This window comes from Myxine glutinosa, chromosome 1, assembly GCF_964187855.1.
Source record: "Myxine glutinosa chromosome 1, kmMyxGlut1.1, whole genome shotgun sequence".
NCBI lineage: Eukaryota > Metazoa > Chordata > Myxini > Myxiniformes > Myxinidae > Myxine > Myxine glutinosa.
The window spans coordinates 150,470,808-150,489,081 of NC_136261.1; the positions used below are offsets into that span (position 1 = coordinate 150,470,808).

The following is an 18,274-nucleotide window of genomic DNA, read 5'->3' on the forward strand; positions in this document are numbered from 1 at the left end:
TAAGACATCGGAGACCCTTTATGACATCGGAGACCCTTTATGACATCGGAGACCCTTTATGACATCGGAGACCCTTTATGACATCGGAGACCCTTTAAGACATCGGAGACCCTTGAAGACCTCGGAGACCCTCAAGACCCAAAAGATCCTGAAGACCCTTTTAACCACCGGCATCACCTCAACTCGCCGTTTTAAACAAACCCTCCTGCTCCCCACCTCGCCAGCTCTCCCCACTCCCCGCCGTTCTCTTGCCCGCTCAGTTTTCCCCATGCCCCCCAACACTCTGGCACTTCTCCTGCTCCTCCCCCGGCCCGCCTCCCCCCCCCCCCCCCCCTCTCAATCCCTCCAAGCTCTCCTGCCCTTGCCCAGCAGACTGCTCTACTACACACCACCCCAGGTCTCCTGACTCCCGCTTCACCAGCTCCCTCGCCCCCAACCCCCATGGTTCTCCTGCACCCCTTCTCAGTTTTTCCCCTGCCCCTCCCCGCTCCGGTGGTTCTCCTGCCACACCACTACCCTCCCCTCCCCTGAGCCACAAGCCCTCCTGCACTCCCCTCCTCAGTCCCCCCCCCACCCCCCCCCCCCCCCCTCCACTCCCCGCCAGACAACTCCCCGCCAGCTAGTATATAATAGTACTCTGCTACTATAATAATATAATTATAATGAAAGGAGCCGTCTCTGTCTGTCATATTTTAACTTGAGAACGGATTAACAGATTTTAATGAAACCAACGACAGTGGGTTCAGGGAACTATTGGGAAGGTTTGTGATGCAAAAAAGGGAAGGTTCATGTATGGGTGAATTTGCACAGGTGGAGTCAGCTGGGGGAAGCCTGGTCTCCAAAACTTGGCATCCTCTGTCATACAAAGTCCTTCCTTGGCTCACCTGAACTCCTATCCACCTACAAAAACTTCATCCACAGCTTGATGGAGTACTGCTCTTCATTCTGGGCTGCCTCCCCTGCCTCACATCTTGCTCAACTCGACACCGTGGAAACCAAGGCCTTTAAGATCATTGGAATATCCATTGCTGAAGCTGTCTATGAGCTTTTCACTTTGTCATCGCAGACAGATCAGTGGTGTTCTCTGGCTTCTACCACCTCTTTCTGGTCTTGCACCTTCTGCTATTTCCATGCTTTGTCTTCCCTCCCCCCCGTAACTTCTCCCTCTCCCAAGGTTTCTGTGTGGCTCACACGGTTCACCATCAACCCCATTCTGGTGAAACTACCTAAATCCAGGATCACTGCTCATCTTTACTCACCTGTGGAATCAACTTCCGCATCCTCTTCGATCCCATTCTTCCCTCCAGGTCTTCAAGACAGCTGTTCACGACCATCTTAGATCATCGCCGAACCAAAACAATGATCTTTTTTTACCCTCGTTGACCCCACCCAAATACCTCCGACTTCCAATTTTCCCTCCTTGGATGGAGTGTCATTCTGCCATTTTCCCTCCTTGGAGTGCTCTCTTTTTTGTCTGTTACATCCTGATCAATTCAGTTTACCAGCTCTTCCACGAACCTTGACAATGTATACAAAAAAATGCATTGCTTTGCTTTTGGAGAATGCAGGTGAGTTGGGGAATTGGTACGGGTGACAGGCAAGAGTGGCCACGATGGCCAGCACGTGGGCCGAATGGTCGGGGATTAAAAGTGTCATCAACGAAAATGTGTGAATAACATCTGTTTTGTGATTTATTTGTTTTGTTTTTAATGAGGGAATGCAGGACTTGGCATTCAGGGACACACTCACCCGTGTCCGTGTCCTGTATGGCACAAGTAGTGTAAAATGGTATGGCAACTGGGAGGGAAAATTGTATTGCAAGGCTTGTGGGTTGGGAGAATGTGGCGAGTACCCATGAGCCAAGGTAAACTCTCAGCAAGTGAGGTCTGCATCTCCACCATGGTTCATGCCCCAGTTGCTGAAGCATGCATCTGGAAAAGCAGAATCTGCCGTAGGAGGGCCAGGCTTGGCTAACCCCAGTGCATAAAGGTTATGGGGTAGGGACCAATATTTAATTTTAAAGGTCTTAGGCGTTGAGTGTTTCACATAGTCACAAGACTTTTTGACCACCTGCATTAAGCACATGTGATAGCGGGAATTTGTCCGATGCGACCCAGCGCGGTGGATGGAACGCGTCTGTGGTAGAGGTAGGGTAAGACTGTCTCGTCCTGTGTCCTCTGGGTCTGAACAGGTGGGAGGGGAGCCAGGTGCTACAGGCATCCCTGACACAGACATCATCAGCTTTCAGCTCATGCTGTCCTCCATCCAGCACACCATGCAAAGAGAACCTGCCAAGTTCATTCCAGGAAGTAACTGACAGACATTCACTTTTCTGCCTGGTTGTGTAAATGCTTCACTGTGTGTTCAGCACCTTCGGGAAATAGTTTTTTTTTTTTTTGTATACAAGATCGAGGCTCGTGTAAGAGCTAACATTAATCACAAAAAAAAAAACGGACACATAAAACATAAGATAAAGGGAGCGGGAGACAAGATTGGGAGAGAGAGGGAAGCATACAAGTACAACATTTGAGAGCAGGAACATCGGGAGATCTGTGGGAGGGGGAGGGCTTGGGGGGAGGAGGCATGGGAAGGGGGGTGGGGACGGTATAAAACACATGGACACTGCTCGGACTTCCAGGAACGAAGTCGGAATTTCAAAAATGTGGATCTGGGGTGAATTAACGGGGGTAGAAAAGATCAAGGTTTTCGATGAGGGAAGACAAAAGATGGTGGTGAACAGCTGTTTTAAAGACCTGGAGGGAGGAGAGGGATTGAAGAGAGTGAGGGAGTTTGTTCCAGAGGTGGGAGAAAATAGGAATGAAGGAGTGAAGGTGAGCAGAGAGTCTTGATTTTGGCAGTTTAACCATAAGAGGGTTGCTGGCAGATCTTGTGCGACCTGTAGGAATATTTGGGGGACAGAGCACAGAGAGAGCTGGAGGAGCGAGGCCGGAGAGGAGTCTGTAGATTTACTCGGTAGATTTGCACCCAGGGGGAGCATGCGGTGAAGCTTCAGCTCAGCGACTGCGGATGAAAGCATGCTTGGCTCAGAGGCCACAGGCAATTGATCGAGTGCTTGGGTCGGCTACCACGAGTGAACGCATGCTTGGCTCAGCGGCTGTGGGGGGGATGAGCGAGTTTTTGGCTTGGAGTAGGTCAAGGAGAAGAGAGCCACTCTTAAGCTGTTACATGAAGAACAAAAAATGAGGTTAACACCTGATAACAGTACAAGAAGAGGCAAATAATAACTTAAAACAGGCATACACTCAGGCTCAAGAAAAATATGTACTCGAAAAGATCTATGACACTCGCTGATGAGCAACAAAAGAGCAGGCTAGTATGGGCCACAGTTAATGAAATCACAGGTAGAAAGCCTGCTCAGGGTGGAATACTCAAGGGTAAAAACAATAAGGAACGAACGCGAAAGTGGAAGGAACACTTCTCAAATTTCCTTGAAGACTTATCATACACGGTCACCAACAATTGCAAACAATAGTCGGAAAAATATCACCAATGAAAACTGGTGATTTTACACTCAGTGAATTGAGAAAACGACGGAAACTTTATCAAACGAGAACGGCACTCGGTAGAGCGCAAACCTCCGCCAGGCTGAACAGTTTACATTTTGTATCCCACTGATAGGCTGGATCTGGATCCGGACGTGAACCAAAATATAATCATTCATTCCTAGTCATACACCTACCTCTCCACTAAATTTCATTTGCATCCGTCCACAACTTTTTGAAATATCCTGTTCACAGGCAAACAGACAGACAGACGGGGGTGAAAACATAACCGTCCATCTTTTATGGCGGAAGTAATAAAGCAAATGGACTGGATAGCATCCCTGCTGAAGTTTGGAAAAGTGCAGCATTGGACAGTCAGCTACTTCGGGCATTGAATAAGGGTTTAGCAGGTGATAAGCCACCGATACGGTCAAAAATTGACATTATTCGAATTCCAAAAACAGTGATCAGAGTCTACTCAAGAATTAGAGGGATCAGCTTAACACCAGTGGCTGCTCGGATATATAAAGGGGTGATCATGAATAGAATCAGATTAGATGTGGACCCAAAACTGAGGAAAAAGTCTAAATGGTTTCTGTCCAGGGAGATCAACATTTTCTCATATTCTCTCATTGAGAAGGCTCATCGAAGGCAATAAAATGAAAAATGTATTAGCAGTGATAACGTTTGTGGATTTTAGGAAAGCATTCAATTCCATTAATGGGAAGACGTTATTGATTTTCAAAGCGTATGGTATACCAGATAAAAGGGTAAAGACAGCTGAGATGATTTACGACATAATAAGCTTAGGCAATTGCACGCGATGACAACACAAAACTCTTCCTAATCTTCGAAGAAGTTATCCAAGGTGACACATCTGCACCATTTTAATTTGTCATTGTCCCCGACTATGTTATGAGAACAGCAGTAAGTGAACATTAATCTTTGAGCTTCACACCAACAGAATGAAGAAACAGAAGATTTTCTTCGGGTTAATGTAACCGATCTTGATTTTTTCAGAAGATATTACTCCAATCTCAGACACTCTAATGTCAAACACACCAAGAGATGCTCAAATCCTACTCAACTGGGTTGAAATGGTGGCAAAAGCAGTTGGATTGCTCATTACTGTTTCAAAGATAGAGTATATTTTATTCAATCAAGACGGATAACTTAAAGCAACTAGTGGAGAAGCTTTAAAAAGGGAAGCTGACTTTCAATGTCCTGGATCCTGGATCGACAAAAGTAACAAGATGGTATTCATAGAATACTTAGCTTGCGCAGTCAACTTGGTGCGAGCCAACTCTTCTGATTTTGAAGGTTTTTTTTTCCTTCTTTGATCCAATATGACTGCCAGACCACGTGAGCAATGACATCATAAATATACACTCTCTAATATAATTGTTGCGTAGATCATGCTCAGGAAATGTCAAACTGATCAGACTAAGCGTTGTCCCTGTCGAATTATGATGTCATAATTAAGGTACCAATGGCGTCATCGTTAACACTTATTCCCCATGTGGAGTACTTGACAATGAGCCGTGTTTCAATTTTTCCCCATCGAGTGGTTTCGTTGATATGGAGGTGTAACGTTTTTCCAAGATGGGTCCATACCATGTGACCAATGATGTCAATTATGAATAAAATAAAAAATTATACAGGTCTGCCTCCGATGGTAAAATTTCGTCTCAATCGGACCAACGGTTGCCAAGAAAATGAATTTTAAAAATGCAGACACGCACGCCACACTTACGCAAGCAACCGGATGCCTAACCCTGCTTTTCGCTTCACGAGTGCAGGGTAAAGGTTTTGAAGACAAAGGCCTGAACAGCGCTTAATAAGATGAATTATATATAGAAATCAAATCTTGACAGAAACCTTAAGGTGAAATTCTTCTATGCAACAGGAGAGTATGCGTTTGTATGGTGCCGAGAGATGAACTAACTAGGACACTTGAGAGGTGACTTGATAGCTGCTATACAAGTTTGTTCAGGGCAGCACTGAATACAAGCTGGAGAGAACATAAAACAAATGAAGAGCTAGATGGCGGATTTCCCTTTGTATCCCGTACTTTAAAAAAAATGAAGACCAAGACATGCCGGCTATCGCTGGAGAAGCAAGCAGGAAATCGCATCGCAACTACTAAAGGAGCTAAAGCAAGGCAAGAGGTCTAGTGGCTGCACTGTTCTCAACTATATCTATCAGCTCGAGAGGATACAACTCTGACAAGTGAGCAACTACCAATTCTTATGAAAGATCGTGATGATAGGAAGAAACTCATCATGAATACCCAAGTTCGTTCTAACAGATGATGATGATGATGATAACACAGCTAATGAAGAGGTGGGATTGGAGGGGAAGTCGCAGTTAAAGGTACTCCTAGAAGTTGGGAGGTGAAGACCAGTACAAGGGTAGTGAGAAATTGATTTATTGATGTAAAGTGCAACACTGCCAGTGGGGTGGAGTTCAGGCCTATCAAATCGGAGTATCTCAAACTCACTGGGGAAAGACACGAAGGAGTTAGGGATGTACTGTGGGAGGAAGGACTCTATTAAACATATGTTTGGTTTATCAGCGGCGGACTGCATTGAGAGATGTCAGGTTGGAGTGGAGGCCTCAGATGTTTGAGGTCCACACAGTTAGGGTCAGGGGAGGAGGAATTAGGAGGGGAGAGGATAGGGGGGGGTGGCTTTGAGGGGCAGGGTGAGGGGAGGCTTTGAGTGGCAGGATGAGGGGAGGCTTTGAGGGGATGGGGTGAGGGGGGAGGTTTGAGGTGATAGGATGAGGAGGGGAAGTTTGAGGGGGCAGGGTGAGGAGTGATGCAGAAAGAGGCTCCATTAAGCTTTGAGGGGATGAGTTAAGGAGGGATGCACAAAGAGGAGGGCACATAGAAAGGGTAGGGCTTAAATGATCTGGGATAGTAGGAAATGCAGAGTGGGTGAGGGGAGGGAAGGGATACTTGCACCGTTAAGGGACGTGAAGGGGATTTGTGAGATTATATATAAAATAAATAATATAACCACCTTTAGAGGCCATTTTTCCCCGCAAAGCGGGGGTTGGCCTTTTTCGGGAACCGTGGTTGTTGTTGTTTTTCGTCCCCTTTTTGAAGCAATGTTTTACGGCCGGATGCCCTTCCTGACGCCAACCCTTTTTGCCGCCTTTAACGACAAACAGGGAATTACCAGTGAGCTGGTACTCAATTAGCCGACCTCGGAAGGATGACAGGCTGAGTCAACCCCCCTGGCGTTAATTCAGCGATCGACCGGGATTCGAACCCAGGATCCTAGGATCCTAAGCCGGCACCCTAGCCGCTAGCCCAACACCAGGGCGAAACATTTAGGCTTTGTACGTTTGTACGTTTGTACGTGAGATTGTGCGTTTATATTCCATACACCTGTATCGATTTGTCTGGTCAAACGTCATTGCAATTAATTTATGATTAATATGTCGTGACATCTTTTATTCCAAGAGTAATAAATGCACAACTAGAACGCCACTCAGTAGAGGGCATACTCCCGCCATGGGTGGCCGCTGCTGAGCCCTATCTTCCAATGGTAAAAAAATCCTTTAAAAAATTCCTGGATCCGAAAGAATACCCTGAGCTTCACCAAAAACTAATCAATTCTTCTTTATCCCAAGGGCAATCATCCCACAAACTTTCATCCAAATCCGATCAGAACTTTTCCAGATATCTTGTTCACAAACACACGAACACACACACGGACGGACACGATCGAATGCATTACTCCCTGGAGGGAGTAACAAGCTTTTGGCCATGTTAACAGAGAGCAAGTTTTTTGCAGACAAAAGGAAGGAATAAAAAAATTAAACTTACGGATTCACAGCCTTTCCAATAGCAGCCATGATAAAGATAACAGCTTCCGTGACTTCCCAGGGTGGCTGGCTGTCCTTTAATGTGCCATAAAGCTAAGGGGGGAGGAAGGAGATGAGTGGATTACATCAACATTCATGTATAAGCATCAGCTTAAAACTAGAGATTGAGGCAAATACCAAGGCTTTCAAAGGAGTAGGATCCACACGATATGGTAACAGATGTTCAAATTCATATTGCAAGAACCTGTAATATTTATGGTATTGGAAAAACAAACACGATATGCACAAATAATGAGCAAATGGCAAAAAGACTTGGCAAATTTTGGTTGTCAATATATTTAGAACCACAAATGACACAACAATACCCTTTGGTTTATATGATACAGAAACCCATAAAGTTTTCTGTATTGCCAGGTCTGGTGGTTTAATGTAAAACAAAAATGGTGACTCCACAGGAGAAAGTTTTGTGCACACCATCAATACACTTCAACATGAGCTACGTTTGTTGCACGCAGGACATCAAGGCGGTACACACGAGTTATTGCCATGTTCAGCTCAGCATGTTTGTGTCCACCAGTGCACATGCAGCTGTGATCCGAGAATGAAGATCCTGCAGGTTTGCCAACTTGGTGTTGTAGACATCTTTGACCATAAAGACTCCACAGACTCCACGGAAACTCCACGGAAACTCCACGGAAAGACTCCACGGAAAAAAAAAAAAGTCAAGGGGGTTTATGTCTGGTGATCGTGGGGGCAGATGGTTGGTCCGTCTTAGCCAATCCAGTGATTGGCTCGATCGACTAAGGCCCAATGAGGGGGGGGGGGGCACCGTCCTGTTTAAAAATGACATCGGGTTGCAGATCTTCAATCTGTGGGAAGGCGAATCCCTTCCAACATATTCATGTAAATTGTTGAGGTCACTGTATCCTCCGCAAACAAAAACAGACCCACCACACCACACACTAACCTTTGGAATGTCATGCATGTGTTCAATGACCACGTGAGGGTTTTCAGAACCCCAGATCCTCACATTGTGTCGGTTCACCTTCCCCAATACATGAAGGCAAGCTTCGTCTATGAACATGACCTTTTTCAGACAATTTGCATCATCCTCGATGTGACAGAGCATAAGGCAAGCTTTGCATTTGGTTCCATCATTTCGTTTGAGTTCCTGGAGAAACAGTACCTTATAGACATAAAGCTTCAGTCTTTTATGCAAAATCCTGTGTACAGTGGTGGTTGGTAGTCCCATTTCTCTGGATGTGCGTCAGATCGATTTTCTGGGACTTTCTTGAAATGATTCACTCACTCGTTCAATGTCTACTGCACTTGTGCTTCGTCGACTGGTGCTTTTCTATTTCTGACAACTTCGTCTCGTTAAACCTCTTGTGCCACTCTCTGATACTAGTCTGCAATGGTGAATTCCTTCCATACCTTGTACGGAAATTATGCTGAACTTGCGTGTTGGATCTCGTCTCGATGAACCATTCAACGCACTGAGCTTCATCCTTTCTCCTGTGGAGTCGATATTTTCTTTTACATTAAACCACCAGACCTGGAAATAAAGAAAACTTTATGAGTTTCTGTATCATATAAAACAAAGGGCATCATTGTATCATTTGTGGTACAAAATATATTAACAAAGTTGTCTCGGTCTTTTTGGAACACCCTATACAACAGCAAAATGAATATGTTGTATAGTGCACTATTGTTTGGTATGTGAGCCCTTTGCTTTATATAAAGGGCAAAATACCTTGTTTCCATGCTCCAATATAGCTTATTAATTAATGTGCGCCAATGGATGGAAGTGACAGAACACTATTTTAGGTGTCCCAACTGCCATGGGAAGGAAGCAAGAGCTGACGTTTCAGGAATGAACCCTTTGAAGCAAAAGTTTGTTCCTCGATCAACGTTCTGTTGATTCCTTGCAATGTTCCGTCTGTCTGCGATAGTCATCTTCACACGACATAGATCGATAGTCATCTTCACAAGCAATACCACCAGTAGTTCTTCATTTTACTTATCAATGTGTGGCTGTGGAATGTTGTTCAAAATATTCTGCAGCATTTTCCACAATTCATCCAAGGTGCTTGGAAGTGGTTTGATATTTCTCAATATCCATGTAATCCCATATATCCTCATTGATGTTTATAGAAGCACTTGTGCAGGTCAAGACATCTTAGAGTGTTACATCAACCTCTTTACATTCTCGATTTTTTTTTCAGCCCAATGGCTGTGTGTTTGGGGTCATTGTCATGTCAGAGAATAAATCCCCGACCAATGAAACATGTTCCTGAGGGAATAACATGATGGATCAGAACCTGCTTGTACCTGCCGATAATTAGCTGAGAGGAAAAAAAACACAAACACACAAACACACACTTCATTGTAGATGTTGTGTTCAAAATGAAAAAGTTGGCTGTGCCTGGATGGGTTTGAGGGTTGTGGAGTAGCAGCTGAAACCTGAATCCTATTCAGGTTCCTCCTGATGACTCCATCTCTGCTCTTTAAATCTTCTGGTTCCTTCTGATGACTCCAATGGAGTATTTGGTTTTCCATTTCATTGTACACTGACTTATCCCGCTCCCGCTTCACCTTCCAGCAAAATGTAGTTGATCGTCATCAAACTGGTCAAACTTGGCCTCATCTGTAAAGAGCACCACCTCCAGGTTGACCACACCACAGTTTCATTGCTGCTGCCCATTTCAGCCTTTTTTTTCTCTTTACCTCTCCTCAGCAAAAGTGTTTGCCGTTTGGGGCAGCTACACAATGACTAAGAACACTTTGTGTTAATGTGCATCTTACTGTTCTTGAAGAACTGTTCACACCCATATTTTTACGCAGGTCATCCACTGCATTCTCATGAATCATAGAGAACAAACCCTAAGGTACTTAACATTCCATCTTTTTTTGGAGAGATTGGGATTTCTTCCTCGATATTTATAATGCCAACAGTACCAGTTTCCCATATTTTCATACAGCCCCTGCTGAAACATGAAATTGGGATGCAGTCTACGGAATGGGAAGAGCCTTCACTAGCTCGGACTTTGATTTCTATAAGCTTGTCATGTGATATTTCTTTCCCAGGAGCCATAGCGTTCACCACACTACAATATCACCGACTACACTTTTATAGTCCCACAGGTATGGCACTTTCTGATTGCATGCATGACATCCAATCACAGTACACTACAATCAACATGACTGCAAAGTTGTTGGCAGTAAAACATTTCATAATGTTTCTCCAACCATCAACGACAAATCTTCCTTTCAGGAGGAAACAATCAAATGTCTCATCATCTTCAGGATTCAAACTGTGGGTGGAATCAGCATGAGGTTTAGTGGAATTACAATTCCATTTCACCATATAGCAGCACAGCAGCTTTCAGCCATTGGTACATTGGGTTTTTAGAGATACCAAATAGGAAAGTTCATCAAAAGCAGTTCACAAACACCATGGAGTCAAACAGGGGTAATTTGAGAATGTAGCACTGCTTACCTCACAAAAACACTCCGCTGAACCCACGAGAAAGACAACATCCTTCACCAGGTCCGACACACGCATACGAAACTCTCCGAAGTCATCCGTTTCATCAGGAATGCCTTGCTGAATTTATGATAAAACCAAGAAAACAATTTTAAAAGAAATTCAGTATGCCTCAAAATGGTTTGTTTAAGTAGAACATTTTGAACACATTAAAACTTTTAATCAAATAACGAGCTTACTTGCACGATTGTAAAAACATTATGCAACAGGTTTGAACCACCTTTAGAGGCCATTTTCCCCGCAAAGCAGAGGTTGGCCTTTTTCGGGCACAGTGGTCCCCTTTTTGAAGCAATGTTTTGTGGCCGGATGCCCTTCCTGTCACCAACCCTGTTAGTTGCCTCTTGCGACACACAGGGAATTACCAGCAAGCTGGTATTCAATTTGCCGACCTCGGAAGGATGACAGGCTGAGTCAACTCACCACCTCCAGGTTGACCACACCACAGTCGGATCATCTGATCATGTCCTTGTTAAAGTGGACATCTCTCTGACCATCCTCAGGGAGCCTGCTCAGCGTCGACGAGTCTGGCATTTCACTCAGGCCAACTGGCACGGTCTTCAAGCAGCCATCAATCATCTGGACTGGTCTCCCATCTCTACCACCTCTGACATCAACTCATCCTGGGAATTCTTCCAAAGTAAATTGCTCTCTCTCATGCACAGATTTATCCCATCTCGTCTTCAGTTGTCATACCCTTCCTCCCGTCCATGGTACACGGAATCTTGTGGTGAGGCTGTTGCCCAGAAACAACTTGCCTTCGTCTCCTGGAAAGCAAATCCAACGGAAGGAAATCTCATTTACTTTCACAAAGCCTGAAACAAGTGTGTGTCCACCCTCAGGAGAGCCAGGAAACAATATCTCTCCGTTCTCAAGACCGAACTCTCTTATCTGTCTCCCTCTTCCAAATCCTGGTGGCGTCTGGTCAAATCCGTTTCTGGTGTTTGTTCCCCCTCCATCCCCTCCCTTACCTCAAACGGCTACACAGCTGACTCCGCACGTGAAAAAGCTGAATGCCTCAACTCTGTGTTTGCCTCTAAATCTTGTGTCCCAAACCCATCCCTCTCTGTACCCACCATACCCAGTCGTACCCTGCTGCTCCTGGACTCCGTGTCCTTTCCTCCTGACAAGGTGGAAAAGTTTCTGTCAACCCTCGACTCTGATTCTGCAACTGGACCCGACGGCATCAGCCCACGGGTCCTAAAATCCTGCTCTGCCGCTCTATCTCACCCTCTCTCTGTTCTCTTCACCCTCTCTTTTGCTCAAGGTCAACTGCCATCTGCTTGGAAATCAGCCAACATCACCGCTTTGCACAAAAAAGGTGCAAAAACAGATCCTAGCAACTACAGACCAATCAGCCTTCTCCCAATTATCAGCAAAGTCATGGAATCCATCATTGCTTCGGATATGAAATCTTTCCTCTTCTCCAATGGCTTGATCTCTGATCATCAATTTGGTTTCAGACCAGGTCACTCTACTCTGGACATGCTGCTTCTGCTGTCTCAACAATGGATGGAGGTCCTCAATGCCAAACAGGAAATTAGAGCTGTCTCCCTCGACATATCACGTGCCTTCGACACGGTCTGGCACCCCGCTCTGCTCACCAAACTCTCCTCCTTTGGTATCCATGGAAATCTCCACGCATGGCTGGCGGACTTCCTCTCTCGTCGTCGTCAACGTGTGGCCCTGAATGGGTTTCTCTCATCTCCTCTTCCTGTTCAGGCTGGAGTTCCCCAAGGCAGTGTTCTGGGCCCCATGCTTTTTCTGGTCTTCATCAATGATCTCTCTGACTCTCTTGAAAATCCTCTCTATCTCTTTGCTGATGACTCCACTCTCTGCCGCTCCATTCCTCTTCCCTCAGATCGGCAGTCTGCAGCCTCCTCACTCTCTGAAGACTTGGACAAAATCACAGACTGGTCAAACAAGTGGAACATGTCTTTCAATCCTGACAAATATCACACTCTTACTATGTCTCTCCGAAAAGATCGACTGGACATCCCTCCCATCTACTTTCTCAACAATCCTCTCCAAGAAGTTCTGTCGCTCAAGCTTTTGGGTCTCACTATCTGCCATGATCTTTCTTGGGAAAACCACATTTCCAAGGTGGCCTCCAAAGCCAGTCGCCGACTGGGCATCCTCCGTCATGCGAAGTCCTTCCTCGGCACACCTGAGCTCCTCACCACATACAAGGCTTTCATCCGCAGCTCAATGGAATACTGTTCTCCCCTATGGGCCGGTGCTCCTGCCTCACACCTAGCTCGGCTTCACGCTGTTGAAACCAAAGCTTTCAGAATTATTGGAATCTCCCGCGATGAAGCTATCTCTGAGGGCCTTTCACTCACTCACCACAGGCAGGTAGGTGGTCTTTCTGTCTTCTACCGACTCCTCTCCGGCCTTGCACCCCCAGCTCTCTCTGTGCTCTGTCCCCCAAATATTCCTACAGGTCGCACAAGATCTGCCAGCAACCCTCTGATGGTTAAACTGCCGAAATCTCGGCTCTCTGTTCACCTTCACTCTTTCATTCCTCTTTTCTCCCGCCTCTGGAACAAACTCCCTCACTCACTTCAATCCCACCCCTCCCTCCAGGTCTTTAAAACAGCTGTTCGCCACCATCTCTTATCTTCCCCCATCCAAAACCTTGATCTTTTCTACCCCCGCTAATTCACCCCAGATCCACCTTGTTTGAAATTCCAACTTCTTTCCTGGAAGTCCTGGCAGTGTCCATATGTTTTATACCTCTCCCACCGCCCCCTTCCCATGCCCCCCCCCCAAAGCCCTCGCCCTCTCTCAGATCTCTCGATGTCTCGATGTCTCCATGTCTCTCGGTCCCTGCTCTCAAATGTTGTGTTTGTGTCCTTCCCCCTCTCTCCCCATCTTGCCTACCGCTCCCGATGTTATATGTTTTATGTGTCGGTTTGTCTTTCTGTGTGATTAATGTTCGGTCTTTCACGAGCCTCGATCTTGTATACAAAAAAAAAACTCCCCTGGCATTAATTCAGCGATCGACCGGGATTCGAAACCAGGATCCTAGGATCCCAAGCCGGCACCCTAACCACTAAGCTAAGCCAACACCAGGCTAATGCAACAGGTTTAATCTGTTAAATTCAAGAAAGGCAAATTGCAAACACATACTCAGTTTCCACAATACGCTGCGCCATGTAAGCATGCATTGCCCTCTAATGTACGACGAGGGATTGTACGACAAGGGATTGTACGACAAGGGATTGTACGACAAGGGATTGTACGACAAATTATTACACGACAAGGGATTGTCCACAGCACATTGTATGACAAGGGATTGTACACAGCACATTGTACGACAAGGGATTGTACAACAAGGGATTGTACAACAAGGAATTATACGACAAAGGATTGTACGACAAAGGATTGTACAACAAGGGATTGTACACAGCAGATTGTACAAGGGATTGTACACATCGGATTGTATGACAAGGGATTGTACACAATGGATTGTATGACAAGGGATTGTACACAATGGATTGTATGACAAGGGATTGTACACAGCGGTACACAGCAGATTGTATGACCAGGGATTGTATGACCAGGGATTGTACGACAAGGGATTGTACGACAAGGGATTGTACGACAAGGGATTGTACGACAAGGGATTGTACGACAAGGGATTGTACGACAAGGGATTGTACGACAAGGGATTGTACGACAAGGGATTGTACGACAAGGGATTGTACGACAAGGGATTGTACGACAAGGGATTGTACGACAAGGGATTGTACGACAAGGGATTGTACGACAAGGGATTGTACGACAAGGGATTGTACGACAAGAGATTGTACGACAAGGGATTGTACGACAAGCGACTGTACGACAAGGGATTGTACGACAAGCGACTGTACGACAAGGGACTGTACGACAAGGGACTGTACGACAAGGGATTGTACGACAAGGGATTGTATGACAAGGGATTGTACGACAAGCGACTGTACGACAAGGGATTGTACGACAAGCGACTGTACGACAAGGGACTGTACGACAAGGGATTGTACGACAAGGGATTGTACGACAAGGGATTGTACGACATGAAGGATTGTACGACAAGGAATTATACGACAAGGAATTATACGACAAGGAATTATACGACAAGGAATTATACGACAAGGAATTATACGACAAGGAATTATACGACAAGGAATTATACGACAAGGAATTATACGACAAGGAATTATACGACAAGGAATTATACGACAAGGAATTATACGACAAGGAATTATACGACAAGGAATTATACGACAAGGAATTATACGACAAGGAATTATACGACAAGGAATTATACGACAAGGAATTATACGACAAGGAATTATACGACAAGGAATTATACGACAAGGAATTATACGACAAGGAATTATACGACAAGGGATTGTACACAGCACATTGTATGATGAGGGATTGTACAACAGGGGATTATACGACAAAGGATTGTACGACAAGGGATTGTACGACAAGGAATTATACAAGGAATTATATGACAAAGGATTGTACACAGCACATTGTACGACAAGGGATTGTAAACAGCACATTGTATGACAAGGGATTGTACACAGCACATTGTATGACAAGGGATTGTACAGAGCACATTGTATGACAAGTGATTGTACGACAAGGAATTATACAACAAGGGATCGTATGACAAATAATTATATCACGAGGGATTGTACACAGCACATTATACGACAAGGGATTGTACGACAAGGAATTATATGATGAGCAATTATACAACAAAGGATTGTAAGACAAATAATTACACGACAAGAGATCGTACATAGCACATTGTATGACAAGGGATTGTATAACAAGGGATTATACGACGAGGAATTATACAACAAGGAATTATACGACAAGGAATTATATGACAAAGGCTTGTATGACAAATAATTATACGACAAGGGATTGTACACAGCACATTGTACAACAAGGGATTGTACGACAAGCAATTATACAACAAGGGATTGTACAACAAATAATTATACGACAAGAGATTGTACAACAAATAATTATACAAGGGATTGTATGACAAGAAATTATACAAGGGATTGTATGACAAATAATTATATGACGAGGGATTGAACACAGCACATTATACAACAAGGGATTGTACGACAAATAATTATACGACAAGGGATTGTATGACAATAATTATACGACAAGGGATTGTATGACAATAATTATATGACAAGGGATTGTACACAGCACATTGTACGACAAGGGATTGTACACAGCACATTGTACGACAAGCAATTATACGACAAGGGATTGTACGACAAATAATTATACGACAAGAGATTATACGACAAGAGATTGTACACAGCGGATTGTATGACAAGGGATTGTACACAGCGGATTGTACGACAATGGATTGCACGACAAATAATTATACGACAAGGGATTGTACACAGAACTGATGCAAAAAGCAAAATGCTTCGTGAAAGCAACTTTTTAATGTAGGTCTGCACTCCAAGGGAAAGACTTGCAATAAGTGATGTTACTGTAATAATGAAGTTTAGAAATATTAAAAGTAGTTAATGCACAGCAGTGTGGATTATTCGGGTATAGCTAAAACAAAAGCAAAAATCAACTTTCTCACCTCCTCACCATTATCTCCCCTCCATAAAATAAGTAATGTCCATACAAATAAATGAATGACAGGTTGATAGAGAAATTGCAAAGTTTAAAAAAATTCATACCCATAGTTGTTACACCATCAAAAACGATTCATCTTATCAACATAAATGAAGTAAACTTCGTCAATGAAAACGTGCAGTGGTAAATAACTTAAAGTTTACAATGCTTGTGCATTACTTTTACATTTGCTTCCAAACAAGGTATGGTAATGACTTTTACAGAGACCGCCAAGTGTACTTACGTGGTCTGAATCCACCTGGCAGTGCCGTGTAAGTGCGTGGATGAGCCTCTGTGCATAAGGCCGGAAAATTGCGTTGAGCTGAGGATCGTTCAGCTTGAACACTTGCTCCCCAAGTCGGTACCATAAGTTGAATGTTATGTCAGCTACCTGTCCACCAACCATGAATAGAGGTCATGAACAGGTAAAGCAAAAAGAAGTAAAAATGATTACAAATGCAAGTGTAACCATGACAGTTAAACAGTTACAACAGTGCAGATTTATACATTTGCTTAAACTGTGTCACTTTCAGAATTAAATATGTAATGTGCTTTTTGTTAATTTCCTTTACCATCACAAGGTTTGTACAAATATCTAAATTTGGTTTCCAAATTCCTGCTTCCACGTTTCCCTTCCTAAGTAATAAATATGTCCATTCATAGCCATCAACCACACAGGTAGAGTGTAGCCTTCTTGTTAGCATAAAGAACTGTACTTTATACCCCTAACAGCAATGTGTGGCCAGGTGGCTGACTTTGGTATCCTGAAATGGAAACTGTCTTTCTGTAAATACAGATGCAATGACCAAAGAAGAACCCCAAGAACAAGTTACCGATAGTACCCCCAGAATTAGCATACTGTACCGAGTACGACTTGTAATACTCCAGCATCCCCACTGGGAGCAACACTGTACAGTACCAATTAGAGTCCCTGTATATAGAGAGTTGTGTCAACTCAAATTTGGACGCCATTTTGTGTCTAAGTGTGTTGGATTAGATATACATGTACATTCGCGATATGGGGTGATATATTCTAAATCTGCTAAAAAAAAATTTACTACACATATTTAGTCTTATTATTACATACAGGTGATATTTGTTTTGTCAAAAACTCAGCTGTTGCCGTGAAAAAGAGCTGTGTGGTGATATTAAAAGTGGTATGGCAATGCATATTACAAGCCAACACTGCATATAAGAGCTAACATTATAAGTAAGACAAACCAATGCTGTCGTTCTCTGAATTTTAATAACTTTTAGAAAGGAGTGTGGGCATATCCAATATTTTTTAAAGGGTGCCGAGAGCAATTCCGGTGTAGGACTTCCAGCCGACATATAGTCGAACACACTTAAAACAAATTCTGTACGTGGTATTGCCATATTTCTGACTTTTTATTATTTTGTTATTTTTTTATTATTTATAATTTTTTTTTAATTATTTTTATATATTTTTATATTTATATATTTATATTTTTTTTTTATATATATTTATATTTTTTATATATTTTATAAAATTATATAATATTTTATATATTTTTTATATAATATATTATTATTTTAATATATATAATATATATATAATATATATTGTTACAGATACGACTTTGATGGTATGGTGGGCCGAGCGGGATGGCCGCCGTATCCGTACAAGTTACCCGATTGTGCCCGAATGTTGACTAATCGCGCTACGCTGGCTCAATAGGAAAGAAAAAGAAGACACCCGGCTGGATTACAATCACAC

General features: G+C 43.7%; 1 protein-coding gene across 5 annotated transcripts in view; it reads right to left on the bottom strand.

Annotated features, from left to right (window-relative positions):
* TNPO3 (transportin 3) overlaps positions 1–18,274 on the bottom strand; it is a 190,622-nt gene that overhangs the window by 114,347 nt on the left and 58,001 nt on the right. For all 5 annotated transcript variants that reach the window (XM_068119730.2, XM_068119715.2, XM_068119722.2 and 2 more), the window contains exons 8-10: positions 16,781–16,927; positions 10,837–10,944; positions 7,339–7,430 (exon numbers count right to left, since the gene is read on the bottom strand). In XM_068119730.2, coding sequence (XP_067975831.1) covers positions 7,339–7,430; positions 10,837–10,944; positions 16,781–16,927 — 347 coding nt within the window. The remainder of the gene's footprint in view (positions 1–7,338; positions 7,431–10,836; positions 10,945–16,780; positions 16,928–18,274) is intronic.